Raw genomic sequence first — 21,474 nt, 5'->3', positions numbered from 1 at the left:
TAAATGAGCCATACATTAAGCTAATCATTCAACTGACAACTGCATATTAGGGCAAATCCAACAGTGGACTAAAGGTCCAAATTGGGACCGATTTCGGCCTAAATCTTTCCAACAGTGGCTTAAATCTTGGTCCAAATTTAGGCCCGTGAACAGTACTGGCCTAGTCCGGCACTATTCACCGGCCTAAATCTTTTTAGTAATATAATAATAACTTTTTATCTATTGTATATTTTGTTAATTAAATGATTATATTTTAATACAATTATTAAATAGTAATAAATTAAATTTAATATATTTTTTAAATAATTGTATATATTTATGAAATATAATAAAATTCAACACTCTTAAAAAAATTGAATTTTACAATACATTAAACATAAGATAAAGATTGCATTTGGTAAGATAAAAATTACATTCGATAATGATGAAAATGCTCGATTTCAACAATTTCTTGGACGACATCGAAAAATAAAAACTAAAGAAGTTTTTTGCACCCCGAGAGCATTAATTGAGCATTTCTGAGAATAATACATTAATTCCGAGTAGTATTGAATCTTTGTAATTTTTATTTTAGTTTATTAAATAAAATGTTAAGTTTTCTTTTATTTTCTTTATTTAAATGTAATGTTTTTCTAAATTAATGAATTTATTAAGTTTACTATTAATATGAGATTTTATATTATTGTTAAAATATTAAAATAATAATATAAAGATAGTTAGAAGAATAAAATATTGATATATAATTTGGACCAAAATTTAGACCAAACTGTTGGAATGAAAAGATGATTCGGTCTAAATTTGGACCAAGATTTAGGCCAAAAACTGATTTCACTATTGGAGATGGCGTTATGTAACCATATTTTTAAAGGTTAGTTTTCTCAAATATCTGAACTTTAGATTCACTACTAAAAGGTTTACTATTAATATATGAATTAAATATATGGTAAGATAACGGATAGAAAAAACATAAATTGTGACAGTTTCATATTCAAATTTCATGCATAATATATGTTTATTATAACATGAAATATAACCGTGTTAATAATATCATAACCGAAATTTGAAAATTTCATGCATAATAAATGTCTATTCCATGGTTTGATAAACAAGCCGTAAAGGAAATTATAATCTTAAGAATGTGGAATATTGCACATTTTAGGAATTTTCCACAAATTGCTACAATCATGAATAAAATATCAGATTTTTAGTTTGTATTCATTCACACTAGGGGTGATCGTGATCCGGTTTGGTTCGGATTGGAGGTAGAACCGGAACCAAACCATATATTAGCGGTTTTTTAAAATCTCAAACCAACCCGTGGCCCGCAAACCAATTAACCCGGACCAAGCGGTGCGGTTTTTGATGGTTCGATTAAGCGGATTGATCAGTTTATAACTAAGGCTTACAATCAGAGATGAAAATTCATGAATAATACTAAAAAATAAAGTATCATTTTGTCTCTATTTTACACAATTTCACGTAGTTAAATTAAAATACAAACTTTAGTCTAATAAAATGCATAAACTTGAATCGTAGTCATGGATTACTGAATTGATATGACCGTATTGATAAGGTAAGTAAGTAACTAACCAACAACCCAACAAGTATAAACTAAAAAATTAATATATTTATATAAAATTAATATTTTGTGTATATATAATATTAAATATTTATATTGTATATATAATATGCGGTTCGGTTTGATAACGGGTTGGTTTAATATAAAACCGAAACCAACCCATGAACCACGGTTTTTTAAATTAGTTGAAGCCGAACCGTAAACGTCATTTCGGTTCGGTTTGGATCGGATTAATATCGGATTGGTTTATACGGATTTTGCGGTTTAAACCAGACCGTGATCACCCCTAATTCACACACAATAAAAATCACTTTTTAGTTAAATGAGAGATTCTTATCATTTCTGATGTACTAAAATGCACAAAAATCTCTCCTGACAAAAAAAAATGCACAAAAATCTCCGCCAATAAAAATTATCATTCACTATGTGTAAAGACACAAATATACCACAAGCAAGAGAAGTCGACACCTACAAGAGGGATGCAACCATTGAAGTGTTTCTTTACATAATGGTGTAAGAAATTATGGCAAATGAATGATAGGAAACATCAGCGACCATCCATCACTGAAGCTGTTAGAGTATTCACTGAAAAATTGTCAGCTTTGTCTATCTCGAAGCCTGAGTTACCGCCAGATGTAAAAGCAGGGCGTTTAGGAGAAACCAGCTGACTGTGTTCATTGCTAAACATAAGCAAAACATCAGACATGGTTGGTCTGTCTGCAGGACTATCTTGAACACACAAGAGGCCGACATGAATGAGTCTCAGTGGCACAAAGGATGAAGGGATGTCTAGATTTGAGTCCACCAGCTCCAGAACCCTGTCTGCTTGCCACAGTTCCCACGCCTGAAGAGTATGTGCAATCGTCAAATTTCCACAATTTTACGTGTTAATAATGCACCAACACATGATGAATTGATGATGCCATGTTTTAGACATGAGCATAGAAATAAGAGTAAACCTACATGTCCAAGAAGACTAAGGCAATCAGAGTTTCGGAAACCAGTGTTCTTTTTCCCGCTTATGATCTCCAGTAGCAAGACACCAAAGGCAAAGACGTCAGACTTTATTGAAAATAGTCCTTCCATGGCGTATTCCGGGGACATATAACCGCTGAATTTGATACCATTAAAGGAAAAACATTACTAACAGTGGTAGGTTTAGTTAAATATATAATGCAAGATGTGCAACTTTTACGTACTAAGTTCCCACAATCCGGTTGGTATTTGCTTGAACTTCATTCCCACCAAATATTCTGGCCATCCCAAAATCTGCAATCTTAGGATTCAGTTCATCGTCCAACAAAATGTTGCTAGCCTTCAAATCTCTATGAACTATGCGTAATCTTGAATGTAGATGAAGATAAAGAAGTCCTTGTGCAATGCCATCAATGATGAGGACACGTCTTCTCCAGTCAAGTAGACTTTGTTTACTAGGATCTGCCACAGTGATATATGTCCAATGAAAACCCACGATCAGAGTATAAAAGTTCATGCCAATTAGAACAAATATAACGGAAATAAACCAAACAATTTTATCACCACTTACCAAAAATGAAATGATCCAAACTTTTGTTGGACATGTACTCGTAAATTAGAATCTTCTCATCCTGTTCAATACAACATCCCAAGAGTCTAACGAGATTCCTGTGTTGGAGTTTAGCAATTAAAACTGTTTCATTTCTCAACTCTTCCATCCCTTGACCAGACCTTTTAGAAAGTCTTTTAACTGCTACTGATTTCCCCCCAAATAAGTTACCCTGAAAGACCGTGTTTGATTAGCTTTCAGTGGACAATAAATTTCATGCATGTAAACCGGCATGAATGCTACTAAAATAGCATTTTAGATAGATCGTGATCATTGAAACCCCTAACTTCTCTCCTAAGCTCAACTTTATGAATTGTTGAGAGAGGACTGTGGTTCCAAGATATGATCTTATGTGGAAACTGCTTACTGAAACCTCTTTGTATAGATTTTCGTTTTTTCAAATTTTGGAATTACCTTGTACACAGGTCCAAAACCACCCTCTCCTAGCTTGTTTGCAGAGGAGAAGTTGTTTGTGGCAGCAGATATGCTTGAAAAGCTAAACTTTGGCAAGTTGGAAACTTTCTTCTCTCCTCTTGGTGGGGTGCTAGTGCTGATGCTAGCACTATCTGTGTTCTGTTTGCTGCTAATTTCCCAGTTATGATAAAATATATTCTCCCCTGCCTCTGTAATATAGTAAATTGGTAGGCAAGCGTGTAATTGGGAAGTAGAAAAACATGTGCAACGCTAATTCAGTGTACCGAAAGACATGAATAAGATCAGAATTGAAAAAGCAACTACTTATATCGTTTACCATTTCTATTATGTTTCCTTCTCCAGAGACACCATAACATATAACTGAATGAAATGCAGATGAGAAGTGGAATGATGATGAACACTGCCGCTAGAACATTTGATAGCTTTTTGTCTCCTGATTATAAGAGATGAACCAATTAGTAACTTAAAATAAAACAGTACTGAAATTGCTATAAAGTTTACAATTACTCTTACTTGCTAGAACCTCAGAAGATCTGATGTATAGAATTCCTCCAGAATTTTGGTGACTTGATAATACGCGTGTATCCACTAGATCACCGAACCATAATGAACATCTGCCATTATTGTAAGCATAAGCACTACATGAGCAGTTTGCCAGACATGCAAACCGACAGACTTGACCACTCTCCAAATTCATAAACTGTGAATTTGCAGGCATCGAAACTCCAGACACATTAAAAAAATCAATATTGGAACACTGCAGGGGCTTACTCCTGATACATCCAGCCGACCAATTAGCAGACTGCCACTGTTCTGGCGAATCAGGGATAAAACCGTTCAAACAATTGCATCGACGGGCTAATAATATGTTGCAAAACGCATTAGAACCACAGATACCAAACAATTGACATATATCTGCAGGATGCAGCTTATATAGTACCCAAATTTGATTGTTCACTAGCAACCAGTGCTGGATCTGTCCCTCATTAGTTATGACATATCTCTTAGTGGGTAATATAGAACTATTATAAGTAAAATATTTAGCTTGATCATTTGATATGTAACTAAAATTCGTCTGAAGTGGCACAAAAGAATCAAATTTATTGCCATTCCAAAGTCCAGTCCTCCAAACTAATTGTGACGAATTCTTCCAGATAAAAAGTTGAAGGTTGCCGTTTGGATCCATCCCAAAAGAAAAATCTCCCCGAGCAGGATCATCCCGACTCTTCCAAGAAGTGAGTATCAAGCTCTTATTGTTTCCAAGTTTCGCACCAGGTAACCAAGTATCAGTTGGATAGTCAAAGCTTTGCCACACAAAACTCAATCCATCACTTAAAACGAAATTACCATTGTCAAGAAGTTGCCCCTTATTAGCGACAGAACTATTTGTAGACCAGATTATCTCATCCACAGAACTGTACAGATTCAATCTGCCATCTTTAGTTAGTAACAATCTTGAATTGTTAGTAATCTGTCGGATGGGCCACTCTCTGTTTGCAACCCAAGCTATTGTTTTTTTCCCTCGGACACCATAGTACCATATACCAACATACGACTTATGTGAGTTACCTGGCGAGAAAAATCCTAGTTCAAATTTGCGGCCCTCAGAGATTAAAGTCTCGTTTCCATAGAGAGGTCGGCCTGGTGATAAGCTGTCCAATCCAACACAGAGCTTTAAGAAGCTGAAAATGTAAAGAAACATAACAATCATCCGCAGCTGAAATGAACCACTTGATTTGTTAGCTGCAGCCATCTCATTGACAAGTTGCATCATCAAATTTTGTTTCTTGTTCCAGGAACTCGATCAACTTAAATCAGTGAGCAAACGCTGACCATGATCACAATACAACCTTTTCCACTTAAACAAAGCATATTTAGATGCATGATGATTCCAAATCGTTGAAAGTTCAACTTTTGGCGTGTACATTGGACAAGCCAAGTCAAGGACAAGGAGTCAACTGTATGCTAGTTTATTTTACTAGGTCTGGTTTAATACTCCTGGCCTCCTGGGCCTCTATTTTTAATCACCCATTAATCCATGTTCCGCAACTCGTCGAACTGATTAAATATTCAGTTATATAATTAATCATCCGACCAATCCAATTAATATACGATTAATCTTTATTATGTGTCCTCACCGATTAAGCTTGATTCCCTTGTTTACAACATTATCCTAAAAACGATATTTTCGTTATGAGGTCATTGTTCCTAACAAAAAAATCTGTAAAAAAATCCAGAAAATTCTAGCTTCAAATTCCCATCCATGGAAAACAAAAAAAAACTAAGAATAACTGAAGCAGTTGACTACATATATATCAAGAAATCAAAAAAAACCAGAATAATTATATGATCGTAGAAATCGAGATTTGGAACTAATCGGTCGACGTTAAGAATTTAACGGAGATTTTTTAATGAATTAAATTTTTTTAACGAAATCATAAGTCAATAAAATACTTTTTAGAATCAATTAAGAATTAATTTAAAAAAATTAATAAATCAGAGATATTTCGAACACAGATACCTATCGGACACATAGATCTACTACACAGATAACAAGTTCAACTCAGCTGAATTTAACGGTAAAAGTGAAAAAATGCAAGTATCCTGCGGAACCCAACCTAAAATAGACACCTGCGTTGATATCTCTAACCTGCTTGACAAAAGTCCTCAACCAAAAGCATCACTATGGATGGGGTAAGACCCAGTAGCTTAAGTACAAGATGGAGAGGCCCATGTGGGCTAAAGAGGAGTGCTGAGGTTGTAACTTTTGGGGTTGTTATATCAGCTGCATTCTTGATTTTCCTATCTATGGGGGGACTAAAAAGTCGAAAAAGATTGGATCTTGATCACTCTAGTTTTTGCCAGTTTCCAGCAATTTATAACTTTGGTGACTCCAATTCGGATACTGGAGCTGTTTCTGCTACCTTTGGTCGCCTTTCTCTTCCGAATGGGCAGACCTTTTTTGGGAAACCTGCTGGGCGGTACTGCGATGGTCGTCTCATTATTGATTTTGTAGGTAAAAAAATAAAATTTGGCTGACATTTTGTTTGTGAGTAATGATATGAGCCAGGAAAGTTAATGATCCAGTTTTATGTAATTTAGCGTTTTAGGTTGCGTAAGGCTAGACATATTTGGCACAGTGTTTATTTTTGTTCCCGTGTTGTTGATTCGACATAAGAGTTTGTACCATGATTTCTATCTGTATTTTCTGCAATCTTGGACTAAATTGATGAATGTGGAAATTTGCTCAATTGACAAATTGTGGCGTCGTCTTAGCATATGTTGAATATAAAGTACATTTATCGTGTAATTTGTTTGGAATGTTGCTCAAAGAGGAATTAACTAGCAAGTCTTAAAAGATTACTATGGATGTTTAGTAATGATCTAATGCATTAATATGTAAGCGATATAGTATATAAAGAAAATAGGGACAAGTAGCTTAGTCATATCAATGTCTTTAGTCTGAAAGGATTTCTGGGCAGGATCTTGCTTTATGACAGGAAAATATGCGATGACGTTGCCTTCAAAGTGTGAAATTTGATGGTTATCTGTGTTAAATGAATGCAGCTGAAAAGTTGGGATTACCGTATTTAAGTGCATACCTGGATTCTATTGGAGCAAATTTTCGACATGGAGCAAATTTTGCTGCTAGTGGTTCTTCCATCCAGCCAGCTGATTCTGCAATATTAAAGGGACATGTCAACCCTCTCTCCCTCAATATACAGCTTTTGCAGTTTGAACAATTTAAAGAAAGGACTGCTGAGTTATATACAGAAGGTTGGTTTTGACTTTTGATATGAACATATACTATAAATTTTTTCTTTTAATCCACATTCCACAGAACAATTTCATATAGAAATCTTTATTGTTAGACTATATTCTGAGTTTCTTAACTTTGATTCATGTACATATTTGTGTAAGGCTACTTTATATATTGCAAGTGAAAATTTTGTTATTTATATTTTGAGAAGCACTTATCAAATTTTAAACGTAACCATTTTCCCGTCAGTTTTACAAAGAGCCAACTTAAAGAGTCTTTTATGTTGACCGAGTAATATTTGTAAATTGTAATGGTTAACAGCCACCAGCTTGTGAACCTTTATACTCATGTTCTATCCACAATTAATTTTCAGCAAAAAACTCATACCACAAAAGTGGTCTTCCAAGACCGGAGGACTTCTCGAAAGCTCTGTACACGATGGACACCGGACAGAATGATCTTCATGCTGGCATTACATCAATGAGAGTAGAAGAAGTTCAAAAACACATTCCAAATATTATTAATGAGTTTTCTCTTAACGTAAAGGTAGTGTGCACATATTCTAGCGACAGTGCAAATTCATAGCTTACCCACATTTTCTAGCGATAGTGCAATACCATAGTTGGTTTACTGTGCAGTCAGATCAATCGAGCATTAATATCTACAATTTGCATCAGTTGTTATGGCATTGACTTAATAATAATCTGCTTGGATATTTTCAGAATCTGCACCAACTGGGAGCAAGGACATTTTGGATCCATAATACAGGTCCAATTGGGTGCTTGCCCTTTTTTGTTGTCAACTATCCCCCAAAAGCAGGCAATTCTGACCAAAATGGCTGTGTGAAGTCTTACAACGATTTAGCGCAGGAATTCAATAGGCAACTTAAGGACAAAATAAGCCAGCTAAGGACACAACTCAGTGATGTATTTATCACTTATGTTGATATTTACTCCGTCAAATATGCTCTCATCAGTGAAGCAAAAAAATATGGTAAGCTTTATACAGTGATCATGCTTATACAACTATATAAGAAATGATATGAGTATCAGAAACGTTGCTAATATCATCATTTATTCTCTCTCTAAGTCGCCATAGATTATCGTCAAGCATCATTATCTATTTGAACTATTTACAATAGTGATGGGTATATTGCAAACCACTTCAGCCTAGTACTAATCAATTACACCCTGTTTTTGTCCAGGTTTCAGCGGTCCTCTTGGTTACTGCTGCGGGCATTATGGAGACTATCGTGCAAGGTGTGGGCGGAAATCTTTAGTGAATGGCACTGAATTGTATGGAACTTCTTGTGAAAAGCCAGCAGAATACCTTAGCTGGGATGGTATACATTATTCCGAAGCTGCAAACAAATTGGTTGCTGACCAAATTCTAGACGGGTCTTTCTCTGATCCATCAATAGCCATCAGTGAAGCATGTCACAGGCCTTTGTAATACTGTAATTCATTGTAACAAATCAGTGTTGAATTTGTACACAGCATTTTTATGAAATGTGATGTTTTTTTTGCCTTTTTACGTCTTGGTGGACACTTTTCCTACACCTCCTTTAATTTAGGAAAAGATTCTGGTTCTCCCCGGCTCTCATTTTATAGCAGAAACTTGTGCAATTCAGTAAGCAAACTAAAATTTATGTAAGCAGCTAAGCTGTTTAAAAAATAAAACATTTTGCTCAAAAGTTACCAAAAATACAATGCGACTCCGCTGGGGATCGAACCCAGAATCTCTGGTTTCGTAGACCAGCGCCTTATCCATTGGGCCACGGAGTCATTGATGCAAACAAATCGTTTACCATGTCATCGATGTCATAGGAAAAAAGCTTATACTTGTTATACATAGATTGTTACAATATATTTTTTACATGTTCCCTTTTATTTTGCTATTAATACACTCTTACAGAATGTAAGAACTTGTACCTAACAATACACATTCTCTTTATTTACTTGCCATAATAATAACAGCTCTCATAATATAGAAGTTAGTATATTACAACAATATTTTTATTCTTTGCACATTTATACCACCTATATATCTCATTACTTACTAACAAAATGATTTCAGTGCTGTTCACAGGGTAACATGCAACTGCAAAAGTCAAGAATATGAAGAACAACCGACTGTCCCAGATTAAATGTAAATTATACTTGTGTTTTCGAGAGCAATGCAACTATAATCCGAATGAAAAAAAAAACAGTCGAATTAGTCTTTAAGACGGTGTAGATCAATAATCATCACAGTAATGTCATCTAAACTACCCCTGCTTAGTGCAAGATTCGCAAGCTCTTTGCAAGCAGCAATGAGTCCCCCGGAACTTAGCCTCTTCTTATCGATGCTATGTTGGTGACTTGGTGCCTGAGGTTTTATCTTCAGTTGGTTTACAGGTGAAAGTTCTTGAACTTTTGATGGCAGGAATACATCTTCACCAGTAGAATTCTTCACATTTTCCTTCTGCTGATATATGCTATTTTCCTGAGTTTGTGTTCTAGGTTTCATGTTCGTTTGGTTTGCCAGTAAGGGCTCCTTCCACCGATTAATGCTAATTTCTTGACTTGACATCTGAGGTCTCGTCTTTATTTGGTTTGCCTGTGATATCCTTTGAGCCTTGGATGGAGGACTTACATTTTCACAAAGATAATCGCATTGAATTTCCTTGCACTGATTGACAGTATGTTCTTCACTTGGCATCTGAGGTTTCAACTTCATGTGGTGAACCAGTGATATCCTTCGAGCCTTTGATGTAGGACTTTCATTTTCACAACCAAAATCATCACTTTTCGTGCAGCAACTAATTCTCTTCCTGTAGATAGGGGAACTCCCCAACCTTGTATTTTTCTTGATTAGTGATAGTCTGCGTAACTTTGGTGAAGTACTTGAACCTTTGCAGTCATATGCATCATCATTCACACTAACAGTGTCTACACTAGCTCCAGGTTTCCTTTCTACAGAACACGACCGCAACAGAATATCAATAGCTTCTTGATTCCCTACCTAAAAATTGTAAATCAAAGTTTAAAAGGAGAAAAGTGCAAGAATACATGAAAATTCTACTAGTCAATCAGGAAAAATATATAATTATTAGATATTCTTAAAAATAAGGTTGCTCCTTATCTGTAAATATTCTCCTACTTCAATACCTGTTCCCACAGCCCATCAGAAGCTAATACAAGATATTCCATATCCGAAGTCAAATGTAAGATTTTCGTATCAGGCTCAGCTAGCACCCAATTCTTCAAGTGAGCATCTCCAATACTTCTGGAAACGGATAGTACTCCATGAACTCTCCAAGCTCCCCGGTGCATCTCCACATATCCTCCCTAAATCACAATATCAAGGGGAACAATCAAAATCACTACCAATACTACATATTTCTAATAAAATGGTACATACAATGCAGGTTTCTACCTTATCCTCTATTCTTTTCCTTTCGTCCTCCTCAGATGCTCTATGATCTTTTGTTATGGCATCAGCTGTGCCAGCTCGACAAAGAACAGCTCTGCAGTCACCTACATTCGAGACTATAAGCTCGTTTCCCTCGATCAAGGCTGTCACACAGCAAGCACCACTACTAACACCCTGCATTTATCACCCCTTGTTAATCAACCATTTCTAGTAGTGAAAATTTAATCAAATAAAATTTACAATAAGATCAGGAAAACTGTGGAGATACATAGCTTTATATACATTGATACTGTTAGTTAATGAGTAGTGACTATAAGGAGTTCTATAGTCATAAGAAGAGGTTTAAAGGCATTAGGTTCGCCCTTAGTTAATCAGAAACACATAAATGCAGCATAAACATAATTAATATCAGAAAAATCGCAATAGGTCAAAATAAGCATAATGACCTGCTTAAGGAAATCCTGATCGGTTTTCAAATACCCTAGTTTTACAGCTTCTTCCTTATCTCCATTCTCTGGAACTTTGTCAAGCATCTCTTTAATATTACCATGTAACTTTTCCGCTACAAATTGTGCAGCCTTACTTCCTCCATGTCCATCATAAACACCAAAGACACCCTACATATTCAACAAAACAACTGATCATTAACATCCATAAATACATAGGTTCACATATCCCCCGCAAAGCATCTAAATAACAAAACAGCTACAAAATCACGGGTCATAGTACTGCAAGTTATCTTCAAATTACTAAAAATACCAACACAATAAAGAATTTATAATTCAAAAGCTAACAAACACCTCTATGGTCCACTCCAAAGCATCTGAACTACGAACCAGAAATAAGTCATGGGTCATAGTACTACAATCGCTACATTAATATCAACTACCAATACAATCAACAATCATAATTCATAAGCTAACAAACACTTCCCTGTGTACAGCTAAACCTCCATAAATAAAAATCTCAAAACCAATGAATTTATTAATAAACATCCAAGAAATGAACTACCTTCTTCGAAATCGGGCAAGAAACAATAGTATAAGAATCTTCCATAGTCTTTTTCTTCCCCTTCACCGCGTAAACCCCAACTCCAAATCCACTAGAACAAACAAAACCATCATCACCACAGCAATTCCCACCAGAACCCACCCTTTTCTTGGCAGAATCCACCGGAATTTCAGTCAAAACCCTAGGGATTTCAATTGTGGGGGGCCTCTTTCGCTTTAAAGAACATGAATTCACCGACCCATTTAGAGAAAACGAAGATTTTTTAGGTGAAAAAGATGTATCTATACTGTTCATCGCTAATGACATTCTGGGTTTTCTTGAAATCTTCCCAGGAGAATGTGTTGTGTGTGATATGTGTGAGAGAGATATAAAATGGGCTCCAACGGCTATGAACAAGGGGTGTAAAACAGTACAAGTCAAAAGAAATAGACGAAGAAAAATTCAGACAAAGAAAATATATTCGGACCAGTACTAGTAATAAAAGGTGTTTGGAGAGGTCAAATGATTTGAAATCTTCCCAGTGTGGCTGAGAAAGACCGTTGGAGATTTCTTCGAGAGTCAATTGAGTTGAAAGGCACAACCTCTGCTAGTAATAAATATTACGACATCAAATTTTTGATTATAAATATTTTTTTTAAGAAAAAGAGATAATTCAATAAATAATAGCACGTCATCTACAAAAATGATCGAGTCGAACAAACATAGAAAAAATTAACATGCATGTCTTCATATCTAAGATAAGACAAATAAGCGATGTTGAAATTGACGATGTATAGATCTTGCTCTTGCTATGTGATCACCATCTTTTCCAAAAATTCCGTTTCAACTATCAACCACAAATGTAATTCCTGGAAGGTTTTATTGATAAATCCAAACCAACTCTCACAGAGGGAGAGGAAAACCACACACTCTCACCAGGTACAGAAATCAAACAATATTCAAAACATACTAAAGAAAATCCAACTAGAAACTAAAACAATTAGATCTGCACCACGACATGTAGGAGATAATCGATCCACTCATAAATCCAAAAAACTCTCTGAAAGCGAATAACAATGAAAATCGAAAGTCTTGGTGATATAGATCTAAAAAAACTTTCCCCAAAGAGGGAGATTTATTAAGAAAATCAATGAAAATGCAAGAATAATTAAAGAACAAGCAATCAAACGAAAATATATGCGCCTTTCCACCGGAAAACCGATGGAAGCCCCGTCAGGATGAAAAGAGGGAGGCGGCTAGAGAGCAGGGAGAAAAAGAAAACTAGAGTTTTTGATTATAAATATTACTCCCTCCGTCTCAATTTATATGTCCATTTTAGAATAAACACACATATTAAGAAAAAAGTTAGTTAGATATAATCTTATCTCATGTATCACTAATTAGTGCATTGATAAGTGAGAATATTGTTGAGTTTCAAAAAAATCACAATAAATATAAGGATTTAGTGCATTGAGAAATGAGAATAATGTTGAGTTTTAAAAAATCACAATTAATATGTAGATAAATCAATATACTTATATAAAGGAGAAGCGAGGGGCGTGTAGGTGGCGCCTCTCAAATCGCTTCGTTTGATTTTTCTAATTTTCTGGAATTTTGGGATGAAAAATATCAAAAATTAGAACTACCTCTTTTAGTTTCGAATATATTAGAAGCAAGTTTCAGAATCTGATTTTGTTTCAGATTATTTATGGAATATGATAGCTTGAAAGTTTTAATCTGATTTTGTTTCTATATAAGGGAGAAGCTTTATGGAATATAGTAGCTTGAAAGTTTTGATCTAATTTTATTTCTATATAAAAAGGAAAACTGATTTTGTTTCAGATTATTTATGAAATATAGCAGCTTGAAAGTTTTAATCTGATTTTGTTTCAGATTATTTAATTAAGGGAAAGAGTAGCACACAATTCTCTCTGCACCTATAAATACCCCAGATTCTTGATCATCTAAATACAACCTATTCTCTCTCAATACCACAATCCTACCACTCTCCGGTGATAGTCCTCTTGCTTGATTTCTAACTCGGTGGTGCCGTTCTTCTACCACGAAGAGTGAAGGTTGTTTATACGATATTAAAAAAAATAAAGGTAGTTATAGACCATTACGTGGGAGTCGACAAATCCATACACAGGAGAATAATATAGTCTTGACATGATATTAATGGATGATATCAATAAATTAACTATTAGTGATGTATGTTTGTTGGTCATTATTTTATAATATTTGTTTTGTTCATCAGACATGTTTGTTGTTAATTTTTATATGATTTACTTTGCACAGAGGGAAATATTATTCATCCATTATCTGTATGTTCCGTTTAAGCAACTTTTAAGTGAAGACTGTTCATACCTGTATTAAAAAATAAAGGTTGTTACAAGCAAGGGTAGATATAGACCGCTATCTCGCGGATTTAAGTTAGATGTTTTTGTGCACAATCAATCTAAAAAATTTGGAGGAATGTGGCAATGTAGGAACATGATTACTTAATTTTCAAAAAAAAATACAAATAAAATTAAGATTCGTCGTGCTTTAAATTGTTAATTACGTGTAGAAATTTATTTTCATTTTTTCAACATGAATTATAGTCCAATTTTGCAATTTTATATATTAGTATTGGTATTACATCAAAATTTTTATAATATTAATTTTATTTTATCCTACAAATATTATTTTTTAATCATTAATATACTTTTTATAGAAAGCCACAAAATTATTGCATTTTACAAATATTTATATTAAATTATTAATATAATTTTTATAGGCCGCCGCAACGCGCGGCTTCTCAACTAGTTTGTATTGAAAGAAGAAAAGGACAAGTATTTTGAGATATTTTTTTTTTCCCAAATTGGACCTATAAATTGAGACGGAGAGAGTATTTTGTAGGATGAAACTAACCTTAACTAAACAGTTCTTTATGTTAATTCATCCTCTCCTAATAGGCTAATACCAGTTCACCCTCTTCTTTTCTTTTCCTCTGATGAGATGTTATTCATACCCTGAATTATATTACTAATAGAATTATAAAATCGAAACTAATTCCAATGATGACAAAGAGTGAAGCCTATTATATATATTTTTGAAACAATGTAAATATAAAGAGCGGAAGTTATTAAGTTAACTTTTATATTTAGTTAAAGGTCATAATTTTTATTCGATTATTCAGTTAACATTTATATTTTTGATACTTTTATTTTATCAGCTAAACAAATTTAGTTGAAGACATCATATTTTTTAAAATTATTTAAAGGCCGTAACAAAACACTTATATAAGAGAAAAGAATATTAAATAATTATAAAACTATTTCAGAAAATATATGAATACACTTTACGCTATTATTTTAGCCAATTTTATGGATGATTTTCTAATATTGATGTTATCGTCTAAATAAATTTAGTTGAAACCACCACATTTATATTTAAATGCAGCAATAAAACATTTATATAAGAAAAAGATATAAATATTTCAGAAGATATATAAATAGGAAAAGTGTTTGAAATCATAGGTATTGCCGCAGTGGAACATTTCTGATCTCACATAAAAATCGTCACTCCAAGATCACTTGAACTAACAAAAAAAACTAACCCCAACCGGCGGCAAACAAACAATAAAATAATGGCTTCCTCCTCACTATTCTGTTACAACTACCTAACTAACTCTCAAGCCTCCCTCACCACTTTCCCCAACAAACTCCCTCGCTGCTCCGCTATTTTCGCCGCCTCTTCCGTTAGTTCAATTAACAGTATCAGTCAAAATAAGTACTCATCTATTAGCCCTAAGCCTGTTTGTGATGATGATGAGAGGCTTAAGGATGGGGAGATGGCGTCGTGTGCTGCGTCGGTTGCGGCGGCGATTCGGAAGGCTTCGAATTCGCCTGTGGAGTTTATGCAGAGGAGTGAGAGGAAGGGGAGTGGGGAGTTGTTGCTGCCGAGCTCGGATTTTGTGAGGCTTTGTGTGCAGCAGTTGGATTTGTTTCGGAGGATTGTGCATCCTGATGCTGTTCTTTCGGTTAGTTTTCGGAGAATTTGGTGGTGTGTTTGGATTAGAAGAATATTGTGATTATGATAATTTGGCCGATTGATATTTTTTTGGAGAATTTGTTAGTGTTTTTTGATTAGAAGAATATTGTGATTATGATAATTTGGTCAATTGATAATGTGTAACATTTATTTTATAAAAGTGCAACAAAAAATAAGAAATAAAATCTGGAAATTGCAGATGGTGATCATAGTAGCAATAGACAATGTGAAATTCAAGGGCATTAATTGAGTATAAGGAGCAGTTAGAAAGCACCTTGCATGATTGAATTGGTCTCGGGTATTAGTTGAGGATAGAGAGCGGTTCAGTTGTGGCTAAATGAAGTTTCATCCGCACTCCTCCTGGTTTATGTGAAATTTGATTTAATGTGTCATGAAATATGAATATTAGCAATACAAAACAAGCGACGATACATACTAAGTTATAAGGGTGATGTTAAAATTTATTTTTATGAGGTCAAGTCGAAGTAAAAACTAAAGTCACTCGAGTACTTTTCGTATAGTTCAGTAAGCAGGTCGTTATACGTTATTTTAATTTAGTCTTTCTGTTGATATCAACTTATAAGCGAGTTAAACAGGTAGACCCTATGTTAGCCTAGCTTGACTTGTATCTTAGAATTCTCTTACTAAATTGTAGGTCTATGTAAGACCAGCTGGTAGTTATGTTATGGACCAGCTAGAGCTACGCCGAGTTCATTGTTTCCCGGGGCACAATGATGCAGATGATATAATCATATTGATGGCTAATTTTAGTGTTCCCACAGGTTTAAGAGCAGCAGAAGCTTCTCTTTCTAATCGAAAGGTGTGCTCAATATTCTATATGATATAGAAATTCTGCAAACCATCTATCTTCAGTCTACATTTCTGATTATTCTTTATTTAATTTAGGATGCATATTAATGTGAATTGTAGGCGCAATTTGTCCCAGATTTTCGATCAGTCGTCTTTCCTATGGTCAAGCATCCTTTTGTTGTAGGTTTTTTGGTCGCAGAGCTCCCAAAAAGGGAACAGGAGAATGGTGGAAAGATGAAACATTACCCATTACCGGAAGAATCTTATGCTTTGCCCCCATATACAGATCCGCAATCATGGGGAATCGAAACTTTTAAACAGAGTCCTACAGAAAGTTATCTATTCACTGCCGACCAGAAACTAAATGCTATTAATATTTCTTGCTCGCTAGCTATGGCATATGTTATGGATCAGGTACTTGTAATGCTGGACTATATATTTGTTTTATAATTTGACCAGAGAACTTTCTGTTCATTATTCACAACTTAAACTACTAAACAAAGTAGTCACATCACTACTTATTCTGCCTGGCTACTTAAAATATTATTTTAATTTTGCATTTCTTTTACTTTTAATAGTTCCTATGAACTAAATGCAATAGTATAAACACATGTAGGTGCATAAGTATTGATTAGTATAAATTATGTTGCTCTAGTTACTTGAATAAACAAAGATGGGTATTTTTATGTGTTGGACAAGAAAGTTTTACTATTTAGATTGCGGCTGATTTTTAAATATTTTATACAGAAAGCAATGCTACTCCAGCAGTCAACTTGGCAAAATAATGTTAGGATGAGTAATTTGGTCGAACAGGTAAAGATATTTTGTTCTACTGAATGACATTGTAGAATTTTGTTATGATTTATTAATTTATTAATTCTTTTTGTACAGATTCGAGGTCCTCTGTCTAGCATTCGGACATTGAGTAAAATGTTATCAGTTCAGGTGAAGAGAAGTGAGGTTGTTACTGACTTCATACCCAAGTATTGCTTATCAAATTTTAGCATCTAAATGCTTAGAATCCTCCATACATACTGAAGATGACGTGTTGATTATCTTTTGCACAGATATCATACGATATTGCAGAAGACATTTTGGTGCAGGGTGATCTTTTGAAAGATACTCTTCAGCAACTTCAAGATGCTGTATACCTCACAAAGGTCATTCTCTTCCCTCCATCGCTTTACTTACTGATGCCTATGTTTTTTATTCTTCCAAAACTTTATACATTATAACATATATAATGTATGTTTTATTTTACTTTTGAGTTGTGTGTATCTCTATTAAGTAAAATGCTTAAAAGCGGATAATGCACTAGTTTAGAGAAAGGTTTAGAATATGCATAATTTACAAAGACTATGAAATTACAATTAAGTAGTTCGTGAACCCTTTACTATGTACTTCAAGACATTTGATTGTATTGTATGATCATTTATGTTACAAAGTTCTAGCCTTTTAATGACATTGTGTTAGTACTAGTTACAAGTCTAAACAATAACCTTTGTCGCGGATCTCATAATGGGGTTCATTCTCTAAATCGATGTTAGAATAGTTCTATATGTTTAATTCATATATGTTACAGAGCAGTAAATTGTATCATGATCTTGACGTACTCATGTGTTAGCTAATATTGATCACATTGTGTTATTATGAATTACAAGTGAACACGCTATTGACCAATGTCTGAGATTTTGTAATGTTTTTACTCTATAATTGTGTTGGATTGCAGCTCATTTTGATCACAATTTGTTGATAGTAGTTATCAAATTATTGTAGTGGTGCTCTGTCTGATTTTATATATTTAAAAAGAGTTTCATTGATCTATCGAACTTTAATTACATATCGGGCAGAAGTTCAGTTGATCTGTAAAAATTTATATATTAATAACACCACATAAAGATATAAAGCTTTTTTATTTCATGATATCTTTGTTCGAGGGAAGTAACAATTTTAAGTTAAAAAAATGAATGTACAGATCAATCTAAATGCTCTAACAATAGAAGATCTCAAGAAAACAATTTGCGAAATATTATTGATAATTATGAAAAAGTTTTTCTTGACAAAATACTTATATCAATAAGGGGTTTTATATCAAAGTGGCCACCATTATCGTCAAAATACCTTAACTAGCTCCCCGATCTCTACAGGGACTCATATAGAGCAATGAAAATACTATATCGCTCTATCAAAACCGTCTTTAAACAGACATTAGCACTTTATGAAGCCTTTTGACATCATGAGATTGTTTAAAAGCCACTGAGCCTCAGAATTTATTGGGCCAAACACTTGGTCATGGTTTATGGTGAAAGTCATAGGACATTTGTCGCTATTGCCCCTTTATATGCTACATAAATGTGTAATAGTGCATCTGCCAGTAGAATGCCAAGTGGTCATGTTTTAGATTAACTTCATGTGTATTGACATAGCAATATGCCAACATCAGGGCACTTCTTGCATATAACCTATCTAGTTTATGAAATGATTCTTTGCTAGATAGTAGAAAGTTTGTTAAATACCTACTGTATTGTTTTAGCATCCTTCTTTTTTCAGGCTAATATAATGAGGTACAATGAAGAAACTTTGATGAAAATGAATACTTCAAGTAATACCCCTACCAGGCCACAGGATTCGGAAACAACTTCTGGCAGCACAGGGAAAGAATCTAGGGGAACATATTTTAATTTTTCTTCGAAAGATCTCGAAATGCCCATGCCACCTCTAGCTCTTGCACCTGTACAACAAGGAATAAGGTACGCTTTTTTAGTTATGAATTCTTTACTGGAACCTGGTTAAATGAAACCCAGACTCTACCTGGAGCCTTCTGTAAATTAATTTTTTACCTGGAGATACACAATGCTAGATTTATCCCGTAGTTAAGTTGGTGCAATTCTAGTTGTATTGTGCTCCGTTTTCAGTTCACTTTCCCGTCACGGTGTTGTATAGAACTTAACATGTGTATGCTGTTATGGTTGATTATTCTGTTTTTCAATCTTGACCTTGTATTACTTTGTGTTAGAAGACCATGCAATATTTCGGATGTGCTAGGAGATTTGGTTGGGGCCTTGAAGCCTTTGGCTCAAAAACAACAACGCTCTGTAGAACTATACGAACTTGCACAATCTACCAAAATTGCTGTTGAGGAACTTGCTCTGCGCCAGGCTTTCAGCAATCTAATTGAGGGTGCTTTGCTGCGTACTCATGTTGGAGGAAAAGTTGAAATAGTTTCTACAGAAGCCCCAGCAGGTGGTGCTCTTGTAATAATCGATGATGATGGGCCTGATATGCACTACATGGTATACAATACTTTTTTGCTTGTTTCTAAAACCTGAAACATAGGCAAACTTCTTTAATTGCTTGCATCATGCATCTATATGGTCCTTATTTTCATGCATCAAATATAGCAAATGTTTTACCTCTTAGTGCAATATCTCCTTAAAGTAGCAACACTATAGTACGTATTGGACAAAGTCTTTGCAACTTAAGTCTGTCTTCATTGATCCTCAAGTTAGTTGCCTGCTAAATAATTTTTTTGCGTGCAGATACAGATGCATTAAGTAAATTTTTTGTTTGCAGACACAAATGCATTCACTCGCACCCTTCGGATCAGATCTATTGTCTGAAGATATGGTAGAGGACAACATGACATGGAATTTTGTTGCAGGGCTAACTGTTGCCCGAGAGATCCTGGAAAGTTATGGCTGTGTCATTCGAGTCATCTCACCCCGAACCATGGATGCTTCACTTGGGGTAGGAGGAACTCGTATAGAACTCTGGCTTCCTACCTTCTCAAATTCACCTAGTCTTAATGGTCCTGGTCAGGAGGCATAACAAAACCCTACAGCAATGCTATATATCCACTTATACAGTAAGAAGTTTTTTGTCCAATGACCCGAAGAGTTTCGTAAAATCCACTCTTCTAGCCTCTAGGTTGCAGCTAATGGTCGGGTCGGCATTGATATAGAAACATTACGGTCACATATATGATTGTTATCTGTAATCTGCTTGATCTATGCAGCTATTGTTAGGTTGAAATCACTTCATTGTATCGATGTAGTCGAGTAGTGTCATAAAGCTTGCCCACCAGATCATTATAAATCTGCTGAAGGACTCTGGTAGAGAACAGAGTGTTACCCTCTTTCCTGCGGCAGCTTCATGTTTTTTGTTGGCGGTCTTGTTTACCTGTGTATTTTTGTAAATACGATTAATTATATGGGAATAGAGTATAAATATGAGCTTAATTTCATCTAGGCATCCAATATACATCTTTGATCGATATAGCACACTTGCCTCTACTTTATCAATCATTTCTTGAAAAAATTATCGCATATGCAGTAAAAAATCTGTCAGTAAAATTGTTTTTGTATTCTGTGCTTTAGCATTTTTTTGATAGGCTACCAAACAATGTTCTATATGGTTGATACTGTATGCACACATTGAAGTATTATCGATTTGTCTGGTTCACGGCAATTTTAAGAACAATTTGTTATTTTTAAATTATCGAAAATATATGTATATATTCCTATATTAATAAAATAATCCAGATCAAATATTTTGTGTATTCGTGCAATGCTACGAAACTCAAATTGACACAGCTACATGGCTATGTTACAAAATTGAAAGATTTGATCGAAGTGTATTCGATTGGGATTTTAAAGGATTTTTTTTTTCATTCATGAAATTTGATGGTATTCAATTGGATTGTTTTAAATCCATTAAATCTTGAGATATTCAATTCAGATTTTAAATTATGCTACAAAATCTGGTGGTTTTCAATAAGGATTTTAATTATGCTTTAAAATCCATGATATTCAATTGAGATTGTTTAAAATCCATTCAATCTTACGGTATTCAAATGTTGATGATTTT

The 21,474-nt window shown here is 34.4% G+C and overlaps 4 protein-coding genes and 1 non-coding gene across 7 annotated transcripts; 2 read left to right on the top strand and 3 right to left on the bottom strand.

Moving 5' to 3' along the window:
* Nucleotides 1-1,977: 1,977 nt before the first annotated feature.
* LOC108200171 (G-type lectin S-receptor-like serine/threonine-protein kinase B120) lies at nucleotides 1,978-5,563 on the bottom strand. The gene is made up of 7 exons (XM_017368220.2): nucleotides 4,113-5,563; nucleotides 3,916-4,032; nucleotides 3,579-3,787; nucleotides 3,126-3,336; nucleotides 2,779-3,016; nucleotides 2,543-2,690; nucleotides 1,978-2,423 (listed from the first exon to the last, which is right to left on the bottom strand). The coding sequence occupies exons 1-7, from the start codon at nucleotides 5,371-5,373 to the stop codon at nucleotides 2,127-2,129; spliced, it is 2,481 nt and encodes an 826-aa protein (XP_017223709.1). The 5' UTR covers nucleotides 5,374-5,563; the 3' UTR covers nucleotides 1,978-2,126.
* A 592-nt stretch (nucleotides 5,564-6,155) lies between these two features.
* LOC108200172 (GDSL esterase/lipase At5g14450) lies at nucleotides 6,156-8,892 on the top strand. Its single transcript, XM_017368221.2, has 5 exons — nucleotides 6,156-6,615; nucleotides 7,167-7,376; nucleotides 7,733-7,905; nucleotides 8,082-8,352; nucleotides 8,564-8,892. Exons 1-5 carry the CDS (start codon nucleotides 6,285-6,287, stop codon nucleotides 8,809-8,811), a joined length of 1,233 nt encoding a protein of 410 aa, XP_017223710.1. The 5' UTR covers nucleotides 6,156-6,284; the 3' UTR covers nucleotides 8,812-8,892.
* Nucleotides 8,893-9,070: 178 nt separating this feature from the next.
* Nucleotides 9,071-9,143, bottom strand: TRNAR-ACG (transfer RNA arginine (anticodon ACG)). The gene has a single exon. It is a non-coding gene; the product is annotated as a tRNA-Arg (tRNA).
* A 334-nt stretch (nucleotides 9,144-9,477) lies between these two features.
* LOC108200818 (probable protein phosphatase 2C 14) lies at nucleotides 9,478-12,236 on the bottom strand. Its single transcript, XM_017369075.2, has 5 exons — nucleotides 11,785-12,236; nucleotides 11,220-11,390; nucleotides 10,777-10,947; nucleotides 10,509-10,688; nucleotides 9,478-10,362 (listed from the first exon to the last, which is right to left on the bottom strand). Exons 1-5 carry the CDS (start codon nucleotides 12,088-12,090, stop codon nucleotides 9,574-9,576), a joined length of 1,617 nt encoding a protein of 538 aa, XP_017224564.1. The 5' UTR covers nucleotides 12,091-12,236; the 3' UTR covers nucleotides 9,478-9,573.
* Nucleotides 12,237-15,301: 3,065 nt separating this feature from the next.
* LOC108200390 (chloroplast sensor kinase, chloroplastic) lies at nucleotides 15,302-20,859 on the top strand. 3 transcript variants are annotated; one of them, XM_017368516.2, is made up of 9 exons: nucleotides 15,302-15,787; nucleotides 16,454-16,618; nucleotides 16,729-17,022; nucleotides 17,356-17,421; nucleotides 17,500-17,568; nucleotides 17,676-17,768; nucleotides 19,159-19,358; nucleotides 19,628-19,901; nucleotides 20,182-20,859. In XM_017368516.2, exons 1-9 carry the CDS (start codon nucleotides 15,395-15,397, stop codon nucleotides 20,434-20,436), a joined length of 1,809 nt encoding a protein of 602 aa, XP_017224005.1. In that variant the 5' UTR covers nucleotides 15,302-15,394; the 3' UTR covers nucleotides 20,437-20,859. The 3 variants fall into 3 exon arrangements, with proteins under 3 accessions (XP_017224005.1, XP_017224004.1, XP_017224006.1); XM_017368515.2 differs by having other exon boundaries at nucleotides 19,625-19,901; XM_017368517.2 differs by having other exon boundaries at nucleotides 19,625-19,901; nucleotides 20,148-20,287.
* Nucleotides 20,860-21,474: the final 615 nt, after the last annotated feature.

Source organism: Daucus carota, chromosome 9, assembly GCF_001625215.2.
Source record: "Daucus carota subsp. sativus chromosome 9, DH1 v3.0, whole genome shotgun sequence".
NCBI lineage: Eukaryota > Viridiplantae > Streptophyta > Magnoliopsida > Apiales > Apiaceae > Daucus > Daucus carota.
Note: the sequence above shows the minus strand (reverse complement) of the source record. Positions and strands in the feature narration are given on the sequence as shown.